The following is a 27,238-nucleotide window of genomic DNA, read 5'->3' as shown; positions in this document are numbered from 1 at the left end:
TTGGCAGTGTCTCAGAGAACCAGTCGCTGCTGCGGATGCCACCCTGGCTGAACCCTTGGCTGCTGGCAGCTGTGGCCATGTCCATGGCCCTGCACTTTCTCATCCTGCTGGTGCCACCCCTGCCGGTGAGTTTCTGCCCTGCCCCAATCCTCTTCTGTGACAGGATCCAAACCCTCCTGTGACATTTGGGCCCTGGGTTGGTCACTGAGAGGGCCAGGGTGGCCCTTTTACTATGGAAGCTGCCTGGAGGACTGGGAGTGGGGAGATCTGAAGGTGCTTGGTACAGGCAGCCTGTGCTATGGGAGCCCTCACTCTTGGGGAACAAAGAGGTGGAGATAAGACCTCTTTCTGTGGGGAATCTCCCAGGGTGAGGGCGGGAAGAAAGATTTTGTTCTTTCTCAGTACAGAATCCTTCCTACTTCTCAAACAGGACCAAGAGCATTTAGTCATTGAGGGAGGGCAGAGGAGGGTACTTCTGGCAGAGGAACCAGGGTAGACAAGGATCTGGAGGTGGCACCTCAAGGAGCATCTTAGACATGCTCAGGAAGAGTCCGTTGTAGCCGGTGTATGAAACAGGTGGATGAGGTGGATGGCAGGGGCACAAGAAGTCCTTCCTTTATCCAAACGTCTCCCCTCCCCAGCTTATTTTCCAGGTGACCCCACTGAGCGGGCGCCAGTGGGTGGTGGTGCTCCAGATATCTCTGCCTGTCATCCTGCTTGATGAAGCCCTCAAGTACCTGTCCCGGAACCACATGGATGGTGAGTGGAAAGCCGCAGACAAGCCCCCCACCCTGCTTGCCTCTAGCCTGCTTCCCTGTCTACCTCCCTGCCTGCCTCTGCTCCGCTTCTGTCTGTACAGAGAAAGAAGTATTCTTGGATCACCAAGTGGAGGATAAGAAGGGGCTCTGGTCTGGTGGCTCTGACCTGTGGTATCTGCAGGATCTTACCCTACAGGGGCCAGGAGCACCACTCAGGGCCATGCTGTCTCCCTCTCTTCACTCGCCACCAACCCTGCATGGCTAGGCCCACTGTACCCTCCTCTGGGCCTTGGCCTCTGACTTCTCTGAACCTAGCCTGTCTTTATGCAGGCATTCTCAGGACAATCTCCCAGACATGGAGTGGGCAGCCACTGACTACCTCTGGGACTCCAGGCCATACTGGATTGGCCTCTTTGGTATCACCTTGTAGGAGGGTGGAAGAGGGGGTTCTCTGCCTTAACCCAGTGATGGAGGAAGAATGGCAGGGTCAGGACTGGGGGCAGTGTGTAGAGAAGTCTGCTGACCTCTGCTGGTGATGGAGCTTCAGAGAGGGTGATTCTGAACCTCCCAAGGGCAAAGGAGGCAGCATCTTCTCACTGTCAGAGCTGCCTAGACAGGGAAGAAGCAGGGGCAAAAAACTCACTGTTCCTGGGAGCTTGAGCCAAGGCAGCAGCCCCATGGCCAGGCTGCTCTGGGGGGTCTGGATTAGGCCCAGCCATGGCCAAGGCCTGCCCTGGAGCAGCTGGGTCCTTGAGGGCCATCTCTGGCAGGAATGTGTCCCAGCCTCAGGGGAGGGAGCCTGGAGTTGGGGGGCTATAAATAGATCACGTACTTGTCATTCCATAGGGGCCAAGGCAATCAATCGGCTCCTATCTCCCACGCTGGCCAGTCTTCCTGACCACTGTAAACACTTTATCTTATTAAAGAGAAGCTCACCCTCCACAGGTCTGTCCATAGGGTGACCAGACACACATAGAGGGACTCCCCTGAGGGTGGAGGCAGGTGCTCAGCCAGAGCAAGGCCTTGTGGGAATCATGGGTGAGGTAGCAGGGAGCTGGACAAGGCATTTTGCCCCCTGTATGGTTATTTCTGACCCACCCACCGTGGATACTCCTAGGGAGCTGAAGAAGGTGAAACTCCATCCTCAGGGGCCCAGGGCTTCCCCATTTCTGGCTGAAGCACAGGGGTCTTCACTTCCTGAAGCACAGGAAATCCACTGGCCAGCCTTAATCACACTAACTCATCTGTGAGGTCAAGCCTTTTTCGCAGCTCAGGCAGCTTCTCTGTCCTCCTTGAGAGCCTTCCTTTGTAGCCACAACTGTCAACGGGTTCAATGTATTTTCTTGAGAAAATTTCTTAGCCAATGGGAAAAAGCCTATGTCTTGGGCATTGTTCAGTACTGGCTGCAGGATGGTGGCCTGGGGGGAGGGAAGGGGCCCCTAACAGGATGGGGCATGTTGGAAGTGTTAGGGAGGGAGCAGTCCCTGCTGGGGCAAGGTTGGAGATGATTTCTAGAAGAGGTAAGGCCTAAGCAAAGGTTTGAAAGAGGAGGACAGAACTTGGTGGAGAAAGAGCTAGGCTAGCATGGTTTGGTGTCTCTCCTGGGGCTGGGGCTCAGAGTGCAGGGTAGAGAGGTGAGACTAGAGTGTGGAAAGGGGCTTGAATGCCAAGGGAAAGACCCTGGACATTATCCTCATGGCAATGAGAGCCGCAGAAGGGTGGAAGCATGGAAAAGACTGGAGAAACCATGGAGGACAGATAGGAGGGGCAAGGCAGGGAGGCTGATGAGCTATGTTGAGCTGGTCTGAGGAGAGACAATGAGCCAGCCCAGGGTGAACTGGTTCTGGGCAACACCTCCACCTCTAGCATTAACCTGAGATGTTGACTATGGTCCTGGTGAGGCTTGGCTTGAAAGGGTGGCGGTCTGCTGTAGGGAGTGGTGTGGGGCCCACAGGAAGGATTCAGACTGGTCATCTGTGGCCACATCTGAGAGGTGGAATGGTGTGCTGCAAGCCCAAACAGCTCTGCCCCATGTGGCTGCAGTCCCTCGGGCCTCCTAAAGCCGGATGGGGCGGGGGTGGGAGAGGGGACCCTGTTATGTTCCCAAGTCAGCCTGGTAGCCTTTTAGGGAAGTTTTGCTGAGGCTTGACGCTCGCAGCTTCCCTGTGATTTATGAGGGATGTGTCCTGGGGAGAATTGCGGATGCCTGGTCAGCCCCAGTGGGTAGGTGAGGGGGCAGCGGTGGGGGTCCTCTTGCCCCATCTCTTGGCTGTACCCAGGTGTGGCTGAGCAACTGTCAGGCAGAGGCCAGTAGGCCAGACTGAGGAGAGAAGAGGCCTGGAGAAACTGAGTGGGGACTCTCCAGGGGAGAGTCCAGGGTACAAGGTGGGCCTGCACTTTACTCGGAAGGCAATGGAGAGTCACCAAAGAGGATAGACAGCCTGGATTTGTAGGGTGATGCCAGAGGCAGGAGCATGATGGTGTGTTAAGATGGGGTTGAAGGGGAGGGCTGAGAGGACTGGAAGCCTGGGGGCAGCAGGGGGAAGAGATGAACTCAAGAGATGTAGGTGGTAAAATCAGCAGGCCTGAGTGTATGGGGTGAATGAAGAGTTGATGCAATCAGTTTCTGGATCTCATCATACTGGGTAGTTATTCCCCAAATTGAAAATCAAGAGGAAAATATACCCTGGGGTGGCCCGGGGGTGTTGATAGAACATGTGGAGTGAAGGAGGTCCAGGGGACATCAGTGAGGCTGCCTTGGGAGACGCAGTGGGACTGGGGATCCACTGGTGAATGCTGTGGGAGAATGTAACTGTTCCAGGAGAAATGGAGCATGAAAGGAGCTAGAAGGACCCACTGTGAATGTGTACTTAGTGTGCTCTTGGGTTTTTCTTCCAGAAGAAAAGGACCACAAGTGAGTGCCGGGAACAGAGTGGAGTCTCCAGTGTGTACCTCAGATTGATGATGCCCAAGCGTCCACCCATACTCTCCACACTGCCATCACACTCATCGCTTGCTCACTGGGCCCTGCCAGGGGTCTCTGTCCCTGCTTCCGTACGCATGGGGGGCTCTATAATTCATGTAACTGGGAGTCTACTGGGAAGTTCAGCCATGAAGCTCTAGCCCAGGAGCTGCAGCCTGGGAGGAATCTGCCCAGAAGCCAGATCCAGACATGGACCTCCACCCCCAAATCCGTGAGCACATTCTAGAGCAGGCACCCGCTTGCTTGGAGGCTGGGCATTTACTTGGTGACTGGTGCCTCTATACTGATGAAGGACTCCCAGAATTTTGCCATCTCTGACCTCTCGCTTAGTGTCTGGTCTGGGGCCTGATCAGTTAGAGGTGAGGGGGGTACATCTGGGCCCAACTGTGCACAGCGAGGGCAGACAAGCCCCCTGTACTCTGTTTCCACAAAACAGAGGACTCATGAGGGCTTGAGCCTCTTGCTGTTTATATGTGCAGGGGTTAGGAGGTCAGAGAGAGGCACATGGTAGTAGGAGAGGGCAAGGATCCGCTTCTAGGAGACCGCTGGCTTGCCCGCCTTGCTCTGGGCACTCCCAGACTCCGATTTTCCCATCCTAAACAAATGAGACATGCCAAGTCTCTCTCTCGGTGCTGCCCAGCCTGCCAAGCAGAGGCCAGATTTGCCCTTCGTGTCCCTGGTGCCTAAGACCCCAGACATCCTTGGCTACCTGGTCACTGTACCCTTCCAGCCTAACCCTGTATGCACCATACCATAGTCTGCACAGCTGGGTGATTCCAAATCCCCAGAATCAGACTTTTGGCCTCACTCTTTGCCCCCAGTGCCACCTACCCATGAGCTGCAAGGATGTCACTAAAAATGGCTAGTCACCCAAGGGCACGTCTTCCCCCTCCTTCCTTGCTGGAGGAATGTGTGTCTACGTGGACCGTGTCTGATGATGGGAAAAGAGTGTTTGGTGAATGCAAATGTTCTTTTAACTCAGCTTTTGCCCCTTGGCAAAGATTAAGCAAATGGGCTCCAGGTTCTGTGGCCTCTTATCCCACCTCTTGTCCCTCCCCTCTCTCAAAGTCTCCAGAGAGGCCACAAGAGAGTTGGGCAGGGCTCCCCCAGGCACCAGCCCACAGAGATCCTCTGCTTCTCTCCTGCTGAAGGGAAGGGAGATCTTAAGGTTGGGTAGGGTGGCAGGGCCTTGTACCCATCTGTGGACACGCAGTTGGTAGAGAAATAAAGGTTGAGTACCTGTGGCAACAGAGGACCGTCACTGTCTGGTTCCTTAGAGTGGTTCCACTGTCTGCCAATGTGGCGTCTACCTGGGCTGCCACCACCCACATGCACTTACCTCAGGAGACATGAGCCAAGGTCTGGGGTTCCCACATTGCCAGCCAGGGATCGCTGTCTTCCTCTGAGACAGACCAGGAGAGGCACTGGTTTCCTAAGCCACTCCCAAATGGCAGATGCCCAGCTCTACTCAACGGGGACAGCACTTGTTAGTTGTGCATGTGTTCAGAGCCCTTTGCACATGCTAAGATTCACATGTCATCACTGAGGAAACAGGCTGGGAGGGCCTATGAGTCGGCCTGGGGCACGGCTAGGCCTGGAGCCTAAATATCAGGGGCCCACAGCCCTGCCTATTCTGTGGGCCCTGCATCTCTCCCAGAGGTTTCTTGCTGTCTTCCTTCCCCATCTTGAACCCCAGGATACCATCAATTCTATGCCCTTCTAAGTCCAGCTCAAGCACCTCCCCAAGGCTTCCTTCAGCTCACATTGTCCAGGGACCACATGCTGACTCACCCAGGTGGCCCTGCTCTCTGGGAGCATCTCCCTCATTTCCTTCCTCTGGAGGGAAGGTTCACTTATGAAGTTGCTGTATCTGATCCTCTGCCCAGCTGCCCTGGGAAGGGAAATCAGGCCCTGCCCGCAGAGCCAGAGCTAGGACTAACTATGTAGTTTGTGGGGCTCAGTACAGAATAAAAGTGTGGAGCCCCTTGTTTAAAAATTAAGAGTTTCATAGCAGTGACAGCAGAGTATGAAAACGAAGTACAGGGCCTTCCTGGGCGTGGGGTTCCATGCAGCTACATCGGTCACACATCCACAAAGCCAGCCATGACTGCAGGAGACAGAACCCACCCTTAGGAGCTCCCAGGTTTTATTTGGCACAAGGGCAAGATTTGGTGCATAGCTCACAGTGGGAGCCAAGGACGGCAGAAGGATTCTTCCTTCTGCATGGTCCATCAGTAAGGCCTCTCAGATCCCAAACCCAGTCCATACGCCTCATCTCCCTGGGTTCCCAGCCATCTCCTTGAGATGGGCCAGGCAGGAGATAGGGCTCCATTTTACAGATAAAGACCCCAAAGCTCTCTGAGAGCCTATGTAGCTGGCTTCATCATGGCAGGTAGATAGAACATGGGGCTAAGAAGGGCTTGGAGGACCTGCCTAGGAGACCGGCCAGCTTCCACACTCCCATCAGCTGCTGGAGCTCATAGGCAGGCCTGCACAAGTCCAGCCTTGCCAGCCCACAGCATGAAGCCTGACAGGTCAAGATGGAGCAGCCAAGGAAAACAGAGGTTTCCTACCTCACAGCCGCTCACCCAAGGGAATTCCAGGGCAAGCCCTGGCACACTTCTCACTGGCTCAGGGATGGCAGCTGCCAAAATGCCCATGGCCTCGCCCAGTCCCTTCCAGTGGCCCATGTTGTATTCCCCATGCCTCCTCCACTGTACCCCTAAGAGGGGTAGTAGAGACCCTGTTAGGGCCACACTGAGAAACAGAAGGACAAAATCAGGAAATGAAGACCTAATGCCCACACATAGAACTGAACCCAGCTGTCCATGACAGCTTTACTCTTCATTGACCCAAACTGGAAACAACCCAAATAATCATCAACGGGAAGGACAAGTTGTGGTATATCCATACAACAGAATACTCCTCAGCAATAAAAAGGAGTAAAGTACTCATATACGCAACAGCATGGATGAAGCTTAAGCTCTTGTGCTGAGTAAAAGAAGCTCGTATTGTGCAATTCCACCTCCATGAAGTTCTAAAAAAGGCAAAGCAAATCTGTAGTGATAAAACAGATCAGCGATTGCCTGGGGCTGGGGGTTGAGGAGGGTTTGACAGGAAAAAAGCAGGTGGGAACATTCTGGAGTGACATGATGGTGGGGGGGTTACATGCATTTGTCGAAACTCATCAAACTGTGTGCCTAAGAGGGGTACATTTTACTGTGTGTCAATTCTACCTCAAAACAGTTTGATTTAGGAGAAAAGAAAGAGGTAGGAGCCAGAGGAGGTGTGTGGGTATGCGGCTGCCATGTGGGTATACAGCTTTCAGTAACATCAGGAGGCAAGGAGACAAGCCTCCCAGGGGGTGCTCAGTGTTTGAGGGTCAGGGGCCTGGGTCAGCCCCAAGGAGTCCCCATACATTCCAGAGACAGGAAGAAGATGGGGGCCAAGAGGAAATGTCCTCAAAGGAGGGGGAGAACCAGGGGATTATGATGCCTCTGATGCTGGGGAGAAGGAGCTCCAGCCAGGTCATGGCTCACAGTTGGGATTAGAAGAGACCGGAGAAGTAGTGCAAGGTCTGGACAAGGGGAGAGGCTAACCATGAGGACCCTTGCTGTGGCTCCCCTGTGGACGCCCACCCCCACAACCTCCCTCTGACAATCTCTGTTAGGCTGGCCGAGGGCCCTGTTCTAGCGATCATCTAAGGGGCTGAGTGGCACTGAGTGAGCCCTGGGACACTGACATGCCCAGCGTGCAGGACTGGACTGAACTCTATAAGCAGAGGTGTCATCCCTGCAACCTTGGGGCCCTGAATGGCTAAGGAGACCCAGTGGAGTCTGTGCCAACCCCCTTGAGGGCCTGAGCTGGCCTCCAGGATGGACACAGGCCCCCTCCACACTCCATAGAGCTGCTAAATTTAGCCAGGCAGTGGAGGCTGTCCTGGGGCTGAGGGCTTGGCAGCACTGCCTTGTCTCCCTACAAGGTCTGGCCCAATACCGGAGCTGGCCACTCAGCCTTTGGGCTTATAAGGCAGGTCCGGCAGCTCTCAAGTGCTGGAGTCTTGGGGTGGACTCTGGGCCAAACTCTCAGACTTTGGGGAGCCTCCTTTCCAGGCACTAGCCGACATGGGAGCTACTCAGTTTCTGGAGTCTCAGTTTCCTTATCTGTAAAATGGTTCCAATACCTACCTCATGGGGCTGTTTTTTAAAAAATCTGCTGACTGAGAAAGCACTGTGTTCCCTGTAAACTCTGACCCCTGCCCTGCCCATCTCTGCCCCCGACAATGCCTAAAACAATCACAGGTGTCTATCCCTGGGGATGCTGGAGTTGGGGCAAGGATGGGAAAGTAGAGGCCCGGATGGAAAGTTACATTTTGGAACCAGTGAAAGGTGTATTGCTCCTATCAGCTGCCTGTCTTACTCGGGCCAAGTTATTAGCAAAAAAAAGAGAATTTATAATTGGGAAAAGAAATGTAATTGTTTTTATTTCTTTTTATTTTGGGTATGCTCTGGATATGACAAGTCCAAATAAGATTGTCCCCACCACAGTCTGTTTTCTGAGGGGTCAGAACTGAGGCTCTAACAGGACCACATGTGTGTGCTCCAAGCAAGGGTGTCTGAAGAGCTGAGGAGACCCATTGGAGCCTTGTGCAGAACCTCTTCAGAGCCCAGGCTGGCCTCCAGGATGGGCATAGGTCCCCTCTGCACTCCACTAGCTGCTAAATTTAGCCAGACAAAGAAGCCATCTGTCCATTAGTCCATCTGTCTGTCAGCAAGCCTGGCTCCTTGGAGGGGGCGAGGGGAGGGGAAGAGGAGGTGGAGGAGGTCATGGCGATGGTAGGAAAAGGGCAGATACAGACTGGAGCAGGACTGCCTGACCCCCTCTCTCTTTCCCCTCCCCTCTCCATCTCTCACCGAGCGCCTGCTATACCCTCCTGAGTGTCCAGGAATCGTGAGTGAACTGGGTCACTAAGATGGCAGCAGCCGCCCTCACTCTTCATCGCAAGCCATCCATGTCCTGGGACCTGCTATTCCAAGAGCCACATGATCACCTGGAAAGGGAGTAGGCCCTCTTGTCTGGGATCAAGACACAGGTCTGGCTCCCAGCATCTCTGGATTTTTTACCTTAGGAAAGCCCAGGACATGGTTCTGGCCTGCCCCTCTTGAAGGTCATGTTGGATAGACAGTTGGGCCTGAGATTCGTGAAGCTGTTCTATTTGAGAGGGGGAAATGGCCTAGGGTGCTGGAATGGGCCACGGGCCTGCCCTCTGTGGGGGCCACTGCTGTGCAGAAAGCAGCTCTACTCAGACAAGCAGCTGGGATTTCCAGCCTGGGAGCCTGGCTCCCTGCCGAGAACAATTTCCCAGCTAAAGGCCTCCAGGAAGAAGACTCCTATCAGCCTTCAGAGTGAGGCAACTTGGCCTGCAGGGGAGTTCCCCACACCCCTGGGACACCCAGCCTCCATCTTCCATGTCCCGAGAAAGCCCCAAGGACACCTGGCCTGGATGGAGGGCCAGCCAGGAAGGCCATCCTGCTTAAACCGAGGCCTCCAGTAGAACCCAGGGTGAGCTTGGGCAATTCATTTCTCTGAGCTCATTTCTTCATCTGCAAAATAAGACATTGGGTCTGGGGGGCCTCCAGCTCTAGGGTTCCAAAAGCCAACATGAGACTTCTGTCCTGCCCCAGCCCCCTGGGCCCTTGCATTCCCGCCCTGGGCTGTGGTTGAAGACAGAGGCCGCAGAAGGACTGTACCTCAAATTAATAGTGGTCTCAGGTTTTTGTCCTCAGTGTTGTTGGAACCCGTTCCTCTGAGGCCTCTACCTATGAGGCAAATCCCATTATCATCCCCATTTCACAGATGAGGCTGCAAGCTCAGTCTGGTAAGGCAAATTACCCAAGCCCTCACAGGCAGCTAGTAGCAGAGCCACGGGTATTAACAGGCTGTCTGATGTCAGGCTTTCCGGGCTATATCTCAGGGAGCCCAGTGGCAATGTGTGACAGATATGGCCCTTGAATCTTCTGGGCACTTACTTCCTCCTGCTTGTTTTAGGGAGGTGGAGGAATGGCCGGGACAGCACAGGTGATGAGAGAGGAGAGGTGAGCTGCAGAGATGCCTGCCCAGTGCTCAGGTTGATTGGGCACAGGCCAGGCTTGGACTTGGAGGCACACACAGGTGGATGGAAGCTGGCCTATAAGGACAGCAGTGGGAATCCTGCCACAGGCTCTGGAAGCATCTGGCAGCTGGACCGGAAATGGCCCTACTTCCTCTTCCGCTCTCCTGACTGCAACCCCCACCCCCCCCAGGGGCTGAGCTCCCCACCTGGGGGCACAGGTAGAGTGGGGAGGGTGTTTGGATATGGGGATGGGCTCCTGGTTTGGAGAAGGCTTCAGCCTGAGGCCACTGCCCCCAAGTCCTAGCCTTGTTCTGTTCTGCTAGGTTTGGGGTGTGTGTGTGGGGTGGGGGAGCTGATAGCTTTATCTTTGATGGGTGGCCCGTGGTTTCCTGCCAACAGCTCCTGTTTCTGGAGGCTCAGCAAGGCCCAGGCGGAGCCAGACGGAGCAATGGGGCTGGGCCTGGGTGGCCCCACCAGCCCCGCCCCCATCCATCTTTGGGAATTTATTTGTCCACAGGCGCGGCTGGCCCACAGTCCATCGCCTGCCAAGGGCCAAGAGCTTCTCTGACCACCTAAGGATTCTACTTTTCAACCCAGGTGCCTTCAACTGACCCCTGCCTCCTGATCTCTGGCCCCAGCTGCCCTGCCCTACCCTTCCTAGGGGGCCAGGAGGCCCCTAGAAGCTCCACCATAGACTTGGGTGTTGACACCTGGTTCACCTTGAGAGCAAAGGCTACAAGGGGCTCAGTTCTCAGCCCCCAGCCTGGCTCACTATGGCCCAGCGGCTCCAGGATGAGCTGGCCGCTTTCTTCTTTGAGTATGACACTCCCCGAATGGTGCTCGTGCGCAACAAGAAGGTGGGCGTCGTCTTCCGCTTGATCCAGTTCGTGGTTCTGGTCTACGTTATTGGGTGAGTCTGGGCCCCTACCCCTACCTCCCACCCTCTTGCACCAGCTTCCAACCTGGGCCTTTCCTCCAGCCTCTGGGATGCCCCCACGGCTCCACGGAGCCCCTCTTTCTCTCCATTGGTTGTCACCCTCCCTAACAAACCGTAGTGCTATAGAAGGAATGGAACTTGCTAACTCACTGTAAGAAGGGGACACTGAGGTAAAGAGGGGACATCCTGCCCTGGGCCTTATGGTGAACAAAACCATTAGGTTCTAAGGAACTGACTCACTGTTAACGGTCTCTCGAGTGGTGAGTCATGCTAGAGGCCAGCACCCCAGTGAACTACAACCAGAGAGCTCTACTTCTACTTTTGACCTCCCAGCCAAGCCAGGCCACTACTAAGAGACAAAGGCCACACCCCATTTTATAAACCAAAGAGGGACAGGCCCTGTTCACACCTGTCTTGCCTAAATTAAAGGCATCCTGACATATCTAAGACCCCCAGAGCAAAGAAACTTTCAAATTCAGAACCCCTGGTATCTTAACGGTAGCATGTCAGGCAGAGGTTGAGGGTCAGTTCAGGTCCCAAAGATGACTGCTCCTTTCTAGGCATCTTGAAACCTGCCCAGGAGTGCCGAGGCAGAGTCAGATGATACTCCCCCACAGTCTTGCTGTCCTGGGAGCCCACATGGGCCTGGCAGGGGATTACACCGATGTGTATATTGTGTGTGTATGCATGTGTGTTATACCTAGAGCTCTGTGTGGATGCACATGTTCTCCTGTGTCTGGGCATGTGCCTACTGGGTGTGGCTTCGGGGTGTGTCCCTATGGCTGGGTATCCACATATGCACATCACGTGGCTGAGGTGGCTGGGCACCTAATGTCTGTGCCCTGGGGGGTGAGGCGGGAGGGGTATCATGTCTGCTCAGGGTGGTACTGCAGAGGATTCTTGGAGGCCCCAGGGCCACTGAAGGAGTAGGGGTTCCAGCTCCTGCTGAGGGGTTTTAGGGCGTCTGGCAGTATTACACTGCTGTGTGATTCTGAGGGCCCTGCCCTTCTGGGTCTTCACCTCCCCATTTTTGCTATAGGACCAAACCAGGACTGCTAACTAGAGCCCACGGCAGGCCGACCAGGAGGCCAAACAGTGACCATATCATTGTGACCCCCAAGGCCTCTGAGCTGGTCAAGTGAAGTCAAAGCCAGGACCTAGCCCTCTGACACTTTTTGGCCTCTGCCTCCCTCCTGTTCACAGACTAATTTGACATCTGTAAAGTCATCTGAGCTTGTGAGGAAAATGGAGGCCCAGAAAGAAGTAGTGGGGCTTTCAGATCACATAGCAGGTCAGTAGCAAGTCTTAGCTAGACTGACCTCCCCTCCCCCTGCCCAGTCCTCAGCACTGTCTTCTCCTTTCCCACCTCACAAGGGCTCTGAGAACTTTGGTGTAATGGGGCACCGATGCTATGATACTGGGCACTGGATGTGCCTAAAAGTGCGCCCTTAGCTGCACTCCTGACCCTCCAGGGAAAGAGAGTTTGCTTGCCCAGGCCTAGCCAGCCCATCCTTCAGCTGGAGAGGCTGGGAGAATGTTGTCCTCACCATGGCCCCTGTTGCTCCTTATTTCTGCTTTCAGGTCAGCAGTGAGAGCAGAGCCAGGGCCCTCTTGGTGTTGCTCACAGACTGTCAGAGGGAAAGTGACAGTCTTCCCACCCCACCCCAGCTGTACCATAGGCCCGAAGCCAATATCCAGTCCTGAACACATACCTCTAGTAACAGAGACCTGCCTCCCTCCCTCCCAAGGACAGTCTACTCAGTTTCCGAATGGATGTGGTGGCTTCCTCAGTGTCAGTGAGGCTCAGAGAAACAGTGATTTAGTGTAGATCCCACAACTAGAAAGAGGCTGAACTGGATTTGAATCCAGCCGCATGGCTCCAAAGTTGTCCTTGATACCGTGGAAAGGAAACATCCTCAGAGAGGGGCACTGATTTGTCCAAGTCATATAGCAGAGAGAGAAAGGTAGGGCCCCGCACAACCCCACCCTCAAGCCCAGACTTCCTGTTCCAACTGCAACTCCTGCTGTCTCTGGCACCCTCATCTGGCCACTGGCCACTGCTTTGCTGACTCTCAGCTGCAGACAGAAACCGGCCTGACATGGTCTTATCTCAGGTTTAGTTTCCCCACCTGTTCCACGGAGCAGGGTAGGGGGTCCCCTCTAAAGATGCTGAACACAGGCTCATTCCTGAGGAGGGATGCTTCCGTCCCAGGGGTCTAGTCTGTCTGACTATCTGGTCCATCGGGTGCAAAGGGCGTAGAGGGGACTCTTGCATTCCAGAGACAGGAGCACAAACAAAATGGGGGATGGGCAGGCACAAAGGCAGAACCGGACAGAGGGACAGACATTGGAGCACAACCACTCAAATGAAGAGAGGTCCTGAGACTTAGCAACAGTGAGTTACTAAGACAGGGGCAGAGAGGCTGAGATGCTGAGAACCCAAACAGACTCTGAGAAAGCAAACTGAGGCTGTGTTTTCTATCAGTCACACTCTTCTGGGAAGTCCATGGCAAATGGAGGGAGCAAGTGGGCCTAAGGCCCGAGTGGGCTGAGCTGTCACTCTTTTTGTCTCAAGTTAAAATGGTTAACTTGCAGTTAGAACTGTCTCCTGGGAGGTGATGAGCTCTCTGTAACTCAGTATACAGGCAGTGGGCCGTCATCCATGATCTAGCAGGTCCAAACAAGGAGTGTTTGCCTGGAGGGCACTGGTTTGGAGAGGAGAAAGGTCTGGCTGCGGCACACTGGAGGATCCCAGCGGGATTTGTGTAAGTTCCTTGAGTGCAGAATTTTGGTTGGCTTTGTTCGCTTCTATATTTTTAGTGCCTAGAACATTGCTTGGCACATACTAAGGGCTTTCTCCTATAGGCAATGGGGAGCCTCAGAAGGATATCTAGCAGGGGATCGGTGGGGGTGGATCGGTGGAGCTTCTAGCAAGGAAGCTGTGAAGAGGCAGCAGTGATAAGAGGAGAGGAAGAAGCCATGCCAAGGTGGAAGCAGTGAGCATGGAAGACAGAAGTAGTCACCCTGGTGGGCCCCACACCAGGGAGCTATGTGTGGAGCGGCTGCCCACTGCCTACTTTGTGCCCAACATCGCTGCAGAGGGCCACGGGCCCAGCATGGCCAGAGCATTTGACTTCTCAAGAGCAGTGAGAAATTGGGATTTATGGGCATAGGGAACCTCTTGGTATTTAGAGGTTGGTGACTCATTAAACAAATTTAAAAACACAAATTGTCAGCCTAGCTTACCTGCAGATGACATGTAGATTGATCTCTAAACACTCAAACGCTCTAAATTCAGTCCCTTCCAGGCCTGGAGTCTGCTCTTGCCCCTCCCAAGGCTTCTGTGCACTATAGCATGTGCCTGGTCTGGTCAACTCCTGCTTGTGGTTGCAACTCGTGTCCCACCAGCCACAACCTATCCTCCCATCCCCATACCAGAGTTCCTGTGGCATCTGCCATGGCTCCTCTCATGTCTCAGACTCCCACAGCAAAACCCCTTTGGGTCCTTAGATGAAAGCCAAGAGGACAGAGGGACTGAAAGAATGTAGGGACAATGGAGAACGAGGGTGTAAGATAATGCCCAGGCTTTGAGGAGGATTCGGTAGGAACAGTGCCATCTTCCAAGGTGAGGGCACCAGAGGGGCAAGTTCTGAGGGGGACATGAGACATTCAGGTTGGTCCCATTGATTTTTTATTTCGAGGTATTAGTCAAATGCCATAATATCCACCCTTTAAGAATATATAATTCGGTGGTTTTTAGTATAATCACAAAGTTGTGCCACCATCACCATTATCTAGTCCACTACTCCATGTTCACTACTCCAGAAAGAAACTCTGTACTCCCTAGCACTTTCTCTCTACAGCCTCCTTCACCTACTCTGGATATTTCATATAAGTAAAATCATACAATATGTAGCCTTTTGTGTCTGGCTTCTTTCACTTAGCATAATATTTGTAAGGTTCTTCTATGTTGGTTGTAACATGTATCATTAATTCCTTTCTTTTTATGGCTGAATACTATATCATTGTATGGATATGTCACATTTGGTTTAGCCATTCATTGAAAGTCATATGACTTGTTTCCACTTTTGTTTCTTACTGTATGTTGCTGTGAACACTTGTGTACAAGTTTCTGTGTGGGCATATTTTCAGTTCTGTTGCATATATACCTGGGAATGGAATTGCTGAATCAAGTAGTAATTCCATATTTAACTTTTTGGGGAATTGCTAGGTTGTTTTGCCAAGGTTTGAGTTGAGTCTGAGGTTTCTGCATGATGTCTGCGTTGAGGGACCCGGGAAAGGGGAAGGAATGGGTGTCAAAAGTGTTGGGCCATATGGACGTGTATGTAAGTTCCTTGAGTGCAGAATTTTGGTTGGCTTTGTTCGCTTCTACATTTTTAGTGCCTAGAACATTGCTTGGCACATACTAAGGGCTCAATAAATAAATACTTGTTGAATCGCTAAATGAATGTGTGGAATTAGATCTCCAGGGAGAGTGCAGAGGTGGAGATAAAAATCTGAGGACATGATGTACCTGAGACAGCTTACATGAGGTCCTGCCTGGGCTGAGAATGGGAGCCAGGACAATAGGGGTAGGTGGACATTTAAGCAGGAATTACTGACTTGAGACGGTGAAAACAAGAGGACTATTTATTAGTGCCTACTGCATGCTAATTTCCTTAATGAGAACTCATGGGAATACACCTTAGACTTGCTTTCTTCCTGGGGCTTAGCCCACAGTTCAGTGCAGGGAAGGCCTTGCTCATATTTGTTGAACGAACAGCAGCATTTTTGAAGTAAGTGCCATCACCTCTGTTTTATTGAGAAAGCCAGGACTCAGAAAGGTTTAGTCTTCAGCCTGGTGAGGCTAACGTCACACAGCTGGTGAGTGGCAGGGCTGGTACCTGAATCTTGGCTTCCTTTCCCTCACACAGCTGCAGCCGCACTCTTGGCTACTGTACTATGTGCCATCTTCCAGGAGGGGCTGTTGAAGCAGAGACTCAGGACAAGGGGTTGTTGCAGCTGAGGTGGAAAGAATGAGAAAGATAATATCTGGACAAGGAGAGACTTCTGAAGATGTTTGTGTCTTTGACATCACATCCCCTTGGTGGTGACAGCAAGTCCAGGTCAAGGCAAGCACAGCTTCGGAGGGATGGATCTGGAGCCATGGTTATTCCGTTATTATCAGAACTGAAGTCATTGGTGTCAGGTTAACTTTACCCCTCACCCCCCACCCCAAGGGTTGACAGTGTGCAGGGGCCGACATAGCCAGGTGTGGTTGCATCAGCTCCAGCACGCAGCCATGCTGTGGCCGCATACTTCCGGCTCCTGGCAGACGTGCTGGTGCTGGGCAGCTCAGTGCAAAGGGGCAGAGACCTGGGTTGGGACCTCAAGCCCGGGGTCGGCCTCTGACTCCGGAAGGACACTGTCACAGGATTCAGTTTCCCCATCTGTACTGTAAGGAGTTGGTAGTGGGCCAAGAGAGAAAGGCTATTGGAACATCAGGGGTGAGGGCTGCCAGGAACGAGGCCCATGACCCTTCCAGAGGGGCTCAGAAAAGGAGCAGCTACTCTGAGCTTGGACATGGAGTCAGAGTCGTCCCTGGAGGAAAGAGGCTGAGGAGGGTAGAGGTAGGTGATGCCCCCAGTCTCGGCTAAGGCTGGAAGCTCTGAAGACTGGAAGCCTTTCGCATGCCTTACCTGTTGCCATCAGGGACCTGCAGGGGGCAGCAGTGACCATGCTTAGGCCTGTGGGGGCGCCTCCTGGACCAGGCTGGGGGAGGGGCTTGGAGAAGAGAAGAGTGGACTATGGGGGAGGAGAGGAAGACCTGGGTGGGCTGATTCCTGGGGTCTGGGCCAGGAGACAGTCCCCAGAGAGCTAGCACTGACTCTAGCACTGAGGTGCCTGGAGAATTGCTACTAGGCCTGAGCTCTGGGACACCGGAAAGGAGCTTTGAGCTCTCCTTGGGTGCTCAGAGCCACAGGTGTGCTCACGGATTTCCCTGAGGTGCACTGCTACATACTCTGATGGTCACCACAACTGGACACACACACCCAAACACAGTTACACTGGATCTCCATGCAGTCCTTCCTGAAGGAAATGGGCCACACCCAGGGCTCTCAGTTGTGAGCAACAGAAACCAAACCCAAACTGGCTTAAATAAAGAAAGGAAATTTATTAGCTAATGTATCATACTTCAGACATGGCTGGATCCAGGTGCTCAACCATTGTCAGGAGGCTGCCCTCTTCCATCTCCTGGCCTGACTTTCCTCTAGGTTGGCTTAATTCTCAAGCTGAGTCTCTCTGTGAAGTAGCAAGATGACTAACCATAGTTCTGGTCATCGCTACCTTGCTCAGCTACCCAGCAGAAAGGATGCCTCTTTCCCAGTGATTCCCAGAAAAATCCTAGCCTCATTGCTGAAACTTCCTAGGTTGTGTGTCCATCTTTAGACCTATCACTGTTGCTAGGGCAGTGGAACACTGATTGGCAAGCCGTGGTCATGTGCCCATCCTCCCTACACCCAAGGCTAGGAAGGAGGTCAGTTTCACTGACCCTCTAAGACTGAAAGTGGAGAACCCGAAGGAACAAGGCTTCTTCATGCTGGGAAGGGAAGGTCAGAATTTCCCCAAAAAGCTGGGAGGCCTCTGGCCTTAGTCACTCCCACAAGGGCCTCATGTGGGGCCACATAATAGGAATTGCCCCCTCTGTTTCCCTTCCAGTCCCCCTTGCCAGGGCCTCCCAGCATGGCTGAGATAATCATAGCTAATGGCTCTGTAGTGCTTACTGCATGCCAGTCCTCATTCTAAGTGAACTACAGGCAGTAAGTCACAATAAGCAGGTTCAGTACTATTATTGTTATTCCCATTTTACAGATGAGGAAACTGAGGCAGAGAGGGATGAATAACTTAGCCAAAATCACAGAACCCATGAGTAATGTAGCTGAGATTCCAGTCCAGCCTCTTGGGCACCAAAGGCCAGGTTCTCAGGCATCATGCTTTTCTAGTTCTCAGTGGGAGAACCTCAGGAAAGTGTACTCTGGGCATGAGGATTATGGTCCAAGAAGCTTGGCCTCCTGGCCCCAGCAAATCTTGCTCTTAGAAAAGGATCTGAAAGAGTCCTTCAGTGGATCTCCTCCCTGAGAATTAGTATTTTCCCAGTAAGAAGAAGGGTGGCACTTCAGGTATAGGCCAGCTCGGGGAGGCAGGTGATGCTCTCCTGCCCCAGCCTAAGATGAGAAGAGAGCGGCTCAGAGATGCATCTGGAGATGGGAAGGGAAAGGATTTGACTTACCTAGCTGGTGCCAGAAAAGGCAGCAGCTCACACAGCCTCCTGCCATCTTTGAATGACCTGACCCAGCTCTGACTGCTTTAACCCCCAAAACACCCCCACAGGTGGGTGTTTGTCTACGAGAAGGGCTATCAGACTTCAAGTGGCCTCATCAGCAGCGTGTCTGTGAAACTCAAAGGTCTAGCCGTGACACAGCTCCCAGGCCTGGGCTCCCAGGTCTGGGATGTAGCTGACTACGTCTTCCCAGCCCAGGTGAGCTGACTCAGGGGTAATACCTTCCACCCACAGGGTGGCTCAGAGCGGACTTGGGCTCTGTCCAATCTCCCTATTGCACTAGCCCAGGCCCCAGCTCCCCTAATGAGGGGCAGAAATGGGTTGTAATATCATCCCCCTCTGATATCATGGGGTGTGGAGGCTGCTGGGTATCATGTGGATTCTAGGCACCTATTGGGACTGTGCTTGGGTTCTCGGGGGCTGTTCTCCCAACCCAGAGCCCTCCCCCTTCCCTCCCCTGCCTGTCGTTTCCAGGGGGACAGCTCCTTCGTGATCATGACCAATTTCATTGCGACCCTCCAGCAGGTTCAAGGCTACTGTGCGGAGGTGAGGACTGCTACCTGTCCCCTCACCCCAATTCTTGGACCCATAGGGGAAAATAACATGGAAGAGGAAGTCCCCTTGGCTATCAAAGATAGGCTTCCTCGGGGGAATGCGATGGTGGAATTTTAGGCATAGATTCACACAAAGTAACAGTCTGCTATTGGCTGTGGAGACGCTTCCCCTCCCAGCTATGTGTCAAGCAAGATGCCGACCCTCAGTGCCCACCCAACCCCCAAACCCTAACATCTCTCCTTCCTGCCAGGTAACACTGGCCATAGGGCAGTGGGCATGAGCCCAGAGGGATACTGGGAGGGGACTGAGGGAAGGAAGCTGTAAGCAGAGGTCACCCCAAAACTGTCTAAGACTGCCACAAGACCTCCCTAGGGCCCTGGGGGTATGAGGGGCTCTCCTTAGGACACTACCCTGGGACCTGGGACCAGCAACTCTCCCTTCCCCTAGCATCCAGAAGGGGGTACATGCAGAAATGACAGTGGCTGCACTCCGGGGAAGGCAGAGAGGAAGGCACAAGGTAAGGCTGGCCTCCTCCCATCCCCCTCTGTCCCCTCGCACAGCCCCTGTTCAGCTCCAGGCTTCCTCCACCAGGAAGGCCTTCTTGCTTTCTCCCTTCCTTCCATCCCACCCTTGGTCCAGGCCTAGCCACATTTCTGTCCGCGGGCTGCCGCTTTTTGGGTGTCCTGTCACTGGGGGCTCCTCTGTATCCCCAGCTTGGAGTGGGCACCCACCAGTTCCTCCCTTGCTCCAGGCATCCGCACAGGCAAGTGCGTGGCCTTCAATGACACTGTGCAGACATGTGAGATCTTTGGCTGGTGTCCCGTGGAGGTGGATGACAAGGTCCCACGGTAATGCCTTATCCAACCAGGGAGCTCAGGAGCAGACTCCTCAGCCCAGACCAAGGGGATCTATCCTCGGAAGGATTCCCTCACCCCATCTATAATGGTCCGAGCCAGTGATCCCCCTGACCCCTGGTCAAGGGGGCCTAAGAGTCCATCACTATAGCACCCCCATCCCCAACCAAGCCAAGGCCACAGGAAGATCCCGTAGGTTCTCACACCCCCACACCCGTAACAAACGCTGGTGGGCTTTTGGGCAGACTCCTGGGGAGGGGACGGTAAGTGAGTGCAGTCTCCTCCAGCCCTGCCCTTCTCCAAGAGGCCGAGAACTTCACTCTCTTCATCAAGAACAGCATCAGCTTTCCACGCTTCAAGGTCAACAGGTTTGTGGGAAAGGGAGGCAGAAATGCAGAAGCCCCCCTCCCCCCACCCAGGGCTGCTCCAGCTGGTCTCAAGTGTCTCTGTCACCTTCCACTCCTGCTGATTTCACTCTGGAGGCAGAAGCCTGAGCTGGGCTCTTGGGGGGCTACCTTTAGTTGCCAAGGGCTGTGAAGGGGGGTGGTTTATGGAGTTTGTGAGGGATCCCCAGAGCTTCAGGGCATGGTGGGCACCCTCCCCACTGGCATTCTGCTTCACCCCCATATAGACGCAACCTGGTAGAAGAAGTTGATGCGGCCTACATGAAGACCTGTCTTTATCACAAGATCTTGCACCCACTGTGCCCTGTCTTCAAGCTCGGCTATGTGGTGCAAGAGTCAGGACAGAATTTCAGCACCCTGGCTGAGAAGGTATGGTGCCAGGCAAGTGAAGAGGGCTGGGTCCTGGAATTATCAGGTCAATGAAGGCTTTTCAGTCCCAGAGAATGCCCTCTTCAAGTGCCCTCCAGTGTGGGCTGGGCATATATATGGATTTATTCCCTAATACTGGGGGCTCCTGAAGGTCAAGCCTGAGTCCTCAGCAGGGCCTGGTATGGACCTGACACAGAAGAGGTGCCTGGAATGAATGGACATGGGCAGACATTATCACCTGGATGTTTGCTGAGGTCACACCATATTTTAGCTATTAGATACAAGCAACTTGAATTCCATGCCCTATGACCCTGAGAAATCCTATGTTCTGCTGGGGATTCTTGGGAATTCCAGAAGCGTGATTGGGTTCAAATCCTAGCTCTGCCTCTAATGAGCAATGTGACCTCAGACTAGTCTCCTACCTTGAGTGTGTCTGAGCTTTTGCTCAATAGTACCAATAATGGTACTATTATCATCTCATACCTCACGGGACGATAATAGTACCATGCTCATTGGGTTATCTTGAGGATTGCGTGAGTTCACTCATGGGACGGCACTTCAGTGCTACCTGGCACATGGCAACCCTGTGTACATGTTCCTACGTGATCGTTATCATCCTTCTACAGTGCCTATTTAGGGATGAAAATCAGCTTCTTTTCTGTGATATCAGTCATAGACACAAAACTTGCTCACAGCGCATTTATCTAGAACAGGGATCAGCAAAGTTTTTGTTTAGAGGGCCAAAAAGTAAGTATTTTCAGCTTTGCAGGCCATGTGGGCTCTGTTCCAGCCATTCAAGTCAGCTGCTTGAGGGTAAAAGCAGCCACAGAAAATATGCAAACAAGTTCAGCCCTTAGGCCTCAGGAAGCCAAACCCTGGAGGGAGTTTACACCGAAGCCACACAGAAAACCAGAAACTGAATGTTAGACTTTCTTGTTCCTAAAATCTCCCTGCCACCTGTACTGGGAACTTCTCACCCCTCACCATCAACCACAGATAACTGCATATCTACCTCCTGCCCAGGTACCCAGCTGCACGCACGCTCTGACCAATTCTTCTGCTGCTCAGCCTAGCCCCACCTGTCCCCAGTTCTCACCTTGCCCAAAGGAGCTTCATTCTCTCAAGTTTTTTTTTTGTTTTTGTCTTTTTAAGATTTTATTTATTTATTCATGAAAGACACACACACACAGAGGCAGAGACATAGGCAGAGGGAGAAGCAGGCTCCCTGCAGGGAGATCGATGCAGGACTTGATCCCACGACCCCAGGATCATACCCTGAACCAAAGGCAGGTGCTCAACCGCTGAGCCGCCCAGGCGTCCTCAAGGTTTCTCTTACGAGGCCAGATCTTTACAGACTCACTTTTTAATTCAACACTACTTACTTGCCTTCCATGCTGTGACTTTCACTCAGGAGTCCGTGACCAATGAGACAGTCAGCCCCACCCTCATGGAGTTTATAGTCTTAGAGGAGATGAGTTAAGAATCACACAAAATAGGCAAGTGGGTGGCTCAGTGGTTAAGCATCTGCCTTCAGCTCAGGTCATGATCCCAGGGTCCTGAGATTGAGTCCTGCAACGGGCTCCCCGTGGGGAGCTTGCTGCTCCCTCTGCCTGTGTCTCTGCCTCTCTCTGTTTCTCATAAATAAATAAATAAATAAATAAATAAATAAATAAATAAATAAATAAATAAAAATAAAAGAATCACACAAAATAAATATACGATTTAAAAGTAACCAGTGTTCCAGGAGAAAATGCAGAGGGAATGACAGGTACACGTTTTAGACTGGAGGTGGTGTTTAGGGAAGGCCTCTCAGGGAAAGTGACCAAAGGATAAGAAAGAGCCAGCCTTGTGGAACTAGGGGAGCTGTATGTGCAAAGGCCCTGAGGTAGAAAGAACTTGGCGTATTTTAGAAACCATCAGAAAGTTGATGTGTGATGGATGAGAGGTGAGGCCAGAGAAGATGACAGGACTTCCATCCTGAAGCAGCTTCTCAATGCCTCTTCCCAAACAAACAAACAAATGTCCCTCCCTTCAAGAGATTGCTGGCATCAGCATAAGACAGAAATTTCTTGGTCCTGAAACCCCTGTGTCCCTGCAGGGCGGGGTGGTAGGCATCACCATTGACTGGAACTGTGACCTGGACTGGCATGTGCAGTACTGCAAACCCATCTACGAGTTCCATGGACTGTACGAGGAGAAAAACCTGTCTCCAGGCTTCAATTTCAGGTGCTTGTCAGGACTCCACCAGTGCACCCTTCCTTGGTGTCCCAGAACCCCAGAAAAACCCCAGAAGGTTTTCTACTCCCAGAACCCTCTGAGGCCAAGTAAGTGTCCCCAGAAAGGAAGCAGAGGAAGCTGGGCAACTCTCATTCTCCTGGGATTGGCCAAGCAGGGAGCCCACAGGAAACAAAACCTCGGTAGCCTGAGCCCCCTCACTTGAGGCCCCCTTGGCCAGGACTGGCAGGGGTCGCTAACATCAGAAGTGAGGGGTTGGGTTGAGGGTGAGAGTTGGATACAGCATTTCTGGAATGAGACCTGGGATCCTGCCTGGGATTCCCTCTCTATGTAATGTTGGAGGCCATGGGACTATCTTCAAGGACCTCTGAGGGCTCCTGCTGAGCTTCAAGAACACTGGACCCAAGCTGTTCTTCATCACCCTTTTCTACAACCTCACCCTTTCCCCCAAGGTTTGCCAGACACTTTGTGGAAAATGGGACCAATCACCGGCACCTCTTCAAGGTGTTTGGGATTCGCTTTGACATTCTCGTGGATGGCAAGGTGAGTATCCAGTGTGAGGGACAGCCAGAGACACAGTCTTAGTTCCTGTGAGTGTTTGTTGGGTGTCCATGGTTATAGACAACAGGAAGTTGGCTGGGCTTCATTTAGCAGTTTTACTTCTAATAACAGATGGACCTGGGTACCCATTGAGGGCAGGTCTTTCCAGCTGGTGACCTCACTTCCTCCACTGCCTCCCTGTGTCCAGGGAGGCAGAGCCAAGGTCAAAACCCAGGGTTTCTAACAAGCCGCTGGGTCCCCATGTAGAGCTAGAGCTGTGGGGAACAGGCTTTGGGGCCAGCTAGTGGTGGGGGTGGAGGGCAGAAAGGGGGAGTTCCTTACCCCTGGTCTGGCCTTGGGATTTCTGAGAAAGGTCTTTTCCACCTGGCTCCTTCTGACTGTTAATCCTTCTCTCCCTGGCCCCTGCCACCAGGCTGGGAAGTTTGACATCATCCCCACAATGACAACCATTGGCTCTGGGATTGGCATCTTTGGAGTGGTAAGTGCTAGGGTCAAGGGGTCAGTGGAGGAAACAAATCTCTCAGCCCATCTTTACTGAGCCTGCCCCACCACCCCATACCCACAGTATGTCTGAAGAAATCGAGGCCAAGACCTGGGGCACGACAGAGTTGGAATGGGGTGGTCTTGATCTCCCGAGGGACCTGCAATGCCTTGTTCCCCAATTCCAGAACCTGAGGTCTAGATGGGGCAGAGTTGCTCCAGGCCCCCACAGCCAGAAGGAACTGATGCGGGCTGTGGAGGGTTCTGTCCCCGCCCCCACATCCCCCCTGCTCTATCTGCCCCTTCCCTGCCCTCAGGCCACGGTTCTCTGTGACCTGTTGCTGCTCCACATCCTGCCCAAAAGGCACTACTACAAGCAGAAGAAGTTCAAGTATGCGGAGCAAATGGGGCCAGGGGCGGTAAGAGAACTCCTTGAGTTTGCAACTTTCTGAGGCCTTGGGCCCACATGTCTGTGTTGGGGGACCAGCTGCTACCCTGGGGCTGACTTCTTTTCCCTTCCAATGCTTACACAGGGTGAACATGACCCCGCAGCCACCAGCTCCACCTTGGGCCTGCAGGAGAACATGAAGACATCCTGACCCTCAGCTCCGGACTCCTGACTGGACACAGCTTTGGTCAGGGGCCTCGGTGGGGTCCCAACCAGAACAGAGCGGTCTCCACAGGAGCTCTCCACCGTCTTAGCCAAGCAGACACTAGGTCTTGGCAGCTCAGAGTGGCCACTGGGGGAGACCTGTGCACATCTGGGCTCTGGCCCCAACTCCACAATCCCCAAAGGAGCTCTGCCCCAGCCTCGGCCACTCCTGGTCTAGAGGGACTGCAGCTGGGCAGGGCTCCTCTCTCGTTCTTCTATTGGAGCTGTGTGCTTCTCTCTCTGGGCCTTCATGCACCACACGGCCTCGTGTCTCTAGATCCATGCTCTCCCATATGGCAGACACTAGCCACAATGACCATTTAAATCAATATTAATTTAAACTGAATAAAACAAAAAATTCAGTTCCTAAAACTAGCCACATCACAACTGCTAAATAGACACATGTTTCTAATGGCTGCCATATTGGACTACATAGAATATTACAGAAAGTTCGGTTGGACAGTTCTGCTTGAGCCCTCTTACTGGCGCCAGATTTACCTATGGAGCTTATCAACAGTGCAGGCACCTGGGCCTACATCAGACCTCAGAATCTCTAGGGCAGGCCACAGATATGCAGTGATGGCAAACTCCCTGGGCCATTTTAAAGACTGAAATTTCAGAACCACTCCTGATTGGCTATCGGAGGTAGCCTGGGCCTGCATGAGCTGGCAGATGCAGGTATTGAGTAGGTGTGTGGTGCCCTTGCAGGCATATGGTGTCTCATGTACACACTGCCCTGTGCACACTCATCCTCATGCACCGCCCCCCTCATCCACACTCAGGCCCTGCAAACACAACCATCTGAATATACCAATGTCCTCAAGTACAGATGCATGGTTCATGCCACAACACCTCCACAGGGATATGCTTCTCCTCAAGTGTGTCAGGCCAGGACAGTGCTTTCTAGCCACGAATCCTTACTCAGCTACCTTGGGGTTGGTGCAGGGCCCTGGCCACACCCTGGGCTCCCTGCTTGTGGCCCAGCCTCGGCACCTCAGGCATGCCCAATTCTGTCTGACACAAGGTCTGGGGAACCTGAGTGATGGGGTACAATAAAAGGAAGGAGGACAAACTTCTGCCTTTGCACTTTTGCCTCTCTGACACTGGGTGTCCCCATCTTTTTGGAATGCGGGGTTGAGCTGAGAGATCTTTGGGGTCCTCTGGATCTCTCAGTAGATAGTGGTGAGTTGACACGCCCTGAGCCCAGCAGTGTCAGTGCTAGAGGTCAACGCACCTCTGTCTGTGGGTCACTGTACCCAACACTGGAGCTCCTTCTGGTCCTCCATACGCCCCTCCTTCTGGTCCTCCATATACACTGAGAGGCCTGGTACTCAGACAAGCACATACTCTCAGGAGTGGCCTCATGAAGGCAGGAATAAGAAAGGGGCTGGCTGGCCCAGGAGAGAGACCTGAGGGAATCCCAAAGGGAGGAGGAAGATCTTGAACGGAGACAGTGTGGAATGATTGTCCAGGGGCTCTGCAGTGGCAAGACCTATGGCCAGGCAGGGTCTCTGGGAAACCCCCATCACCACACCCTATCTAGACTAGTGCTGTCCAATAGCAATGATGGAAACATTCTCTATCTGTGCTTCCCAGAACAGCATTCACTAACCACATGTGGCCACTAAATACTTAAAATGTGGCTAGTGTAACCAAGAAACTGAGTTTTTTATTTTATTTACTTTTAATTAATTTAAATCACCATATGTAGTGGCCAGTGGCAGTAAGGAATGATACTGGACAGCACAGGCCAGCCTCCCCCTCTGTCTTTCAGGCCCTTGACTTTCTACCTTCTTCCTCAGCTAAGAACCATCCTTCAGATTTTACAAGACAAGAACTCCCTCTTCTCTCCCTTCGTTCCCCAGTCCTACCTGCTTTTGCACCTCCTGACTCCTTCCCTCCTGAATGATCAGAGATTCCTCCTTTGTATCCAATGCTTCTATCCAGCCCAGAGGCCTCCCAGCAGAGACTGCCTCTCCTCTCCACCAACACCTACTACATTTGCTCCTTCCTTCTGCCTGCTGGCCCTGGTTCCTCTGTGGCTTTGCCTGCTCTTCCTTCACTGTCACCATTCCAGAAAGACTCACACTTCTATACTTCCCTCTGTATCCGATTTTCTGTGATTGGCTTCCAGCCCCACCCTCACTTCTCCTAAACGCCCTTGTCAAGGTTACCAACAGCGTCCTTGCTGCCTAATCCAAAGCAGACACTTCAGCCCATATCCCGCTTGGCCTGTCAGCCTGACACTGTTGACCAAGCCCTCCTTTGTTGAAAGATTTCCTTCCAACAGCTCCTAGGACCCACCCTCTCCTGATTTTCCAGCCAGACCAGTATACCGGGAAAAGACAGTTTTCAACTGCAGCCCCACCAAGGGTCACTGTATGTCCTTAGGCAAGCTGCTTAACTCTCCAAATTTCTCCACGAGTGGGGGTAATAATAGCCGCTACTCAGGTTAGGGTAAGATAAGATATGTAAAGTGCCTAGCACAGAGCCCAGCACCCCAGTAGTGCTCTGCTTCTCCATCTAGCCTCCCTTTTATTTATCTTTTTTTTTTAATATTTTATTTATTTATTCATGAGAGACATAAGAGAGAGAGAGAGAGAGGCAGAGACTCAGTCAGAGGGAGAAGCAGGCTCCTCACAGGGAGCCTGATGTGGGACTCGATCCCGGTCCCGGGATCACGCCCTGAGCCAAAGGCAGATGCTCAAACACTGAGCCACCCAGGCGTCCCTAGCCTCCCTTCTAATGGTGGAGTCAGCTAGTTGTCCCTGGGATCTATTCTGTCTAGTGATGCAACCCTTGGTTCTTAGCTGGATAGGTGGCTGCCTAGCATGAAAATTGCATCTCCCAGCCTACTCTTGCTGCTGAGTCTGGTCATGTGATTAAGTTTTAGCTAATAGGATATATGTGGAAGTATCATGTGACACCTTTTGGGAACTTTCCTTAAAAGAGAACTGGTGTAGATCCTTTGCCCTCTTCTTCATCCTTGTCTTCAA

The 27,238-nt window shown here is 52.8% G+C and overlaps 2 protein-coding genes across 7 annotated transcripts in view; both read left to right on the top strand.

Annotated features, from left to right (window-relative positions):
- The window catches only part of ATP2A3 (ATPase sarcoplasmic/endoplasmic reticulum Ca2+ transporting 3), a 32,512-nt gene extending 27,521 nt beyond the window's left edge, over positions 1-4,991 (top strand). For 2 of the 4 annotated variants that reach the window (XM_038548573.1, XM_038548575.1), the window contains 3 exons: positions 8-125; positions 642-759; positions 3,657-4,991. In XM_038548573.1, the coding sequence (XP_038404501.1) occupies positions 8-125; positions 642-759; positions 3,657-3,676 (256 nt within the window). In that variant the 3' untranslated portion in view covers positions 3,677-4,991. Of the gene's footprint in view, positions 1-7; positions 126-641; positions 760-1,088; positions 1,161-3,655 lie in introns of all 4 variants that reach the window. The other 2 variants (XM_038548576.1, XM_038548574.1) reach the window with 2 other exon arrangements.
- A 157-nt stretch (positions 4,992-5,148) lies between these two features.
- On the top strand, positions 5,149-25,317 carry P2RX1 (purinergic receptor P2X 1). 3 transcript variants are annotated; one of them, XM_038548578.1, is made up of 14 exons: positions 5,149-9,303; positions 9,790-10,071; positions 10,371-10,763; positions 18,183-18,330; positions 18,607-18,678; positions 19,135-19,204; positions 19,439-19,535; positions 19,829-19,909; positions 20,173-20,314; positions 22,413-22,540; positions 23,002-23,092; positions 23,523-23,588; positions 23,908-24,009; positions 24,124-25,314. In XM_038548578.1, exons 3-14 carry the CDS (start codon positions 10,627-10,629, stop codon positions 24,187-24,189), a joined length of 1,200 nt encoding a protein of 399 aa, XP_038404506.1. In that variant the 5' UTR covers positions 5,149-9,303; positions 9,790-10,071; positions 10,371-10,626; the 3' UTR covers positions 24,190-25,314. The 3 variants fall into 3 exon arrangements, with proteins under 3 accessions (XP_038404506.1, XP_038404505.1, XP_038404507.1); XM_038548577.1 differs by having other exon boundaries at positions 20,173-20,326; XM_038548579.1 differs by lacking the exons at positions 5,149-9,303; positions 9,790-10,071; positions 10,371-10,763 and adding exons at positions 15,483-15,586; positions 15,725-15,922 and having other exon boundaries at positions 20,173-20,326; positions 24,124-25,317.
- The last annotated feature ends 1,921 nt before the right edge of the window (positions 25,318-27,238 follow it).

This window comes from Canis lupus, chromosome 9 (assembly GCF_011100685.1).
Source record: "Canis lupus familiaris isolate Mischka breed German Shepherd chromosome 9, alternate assembly UU_Cfam_GSD_1.0, whole genome shotgun sequence".
Classification (NCBI taxonomy): Eukaryota; Metazoa; Chordata; class Mammalia; order Carnivora; family Canidae; genus Canis; species Canis lupus.
Note: the sequence above shows the minus strand (reverse complement) of the source record. Positions and strands in the feature narration are given on the sequence as shown.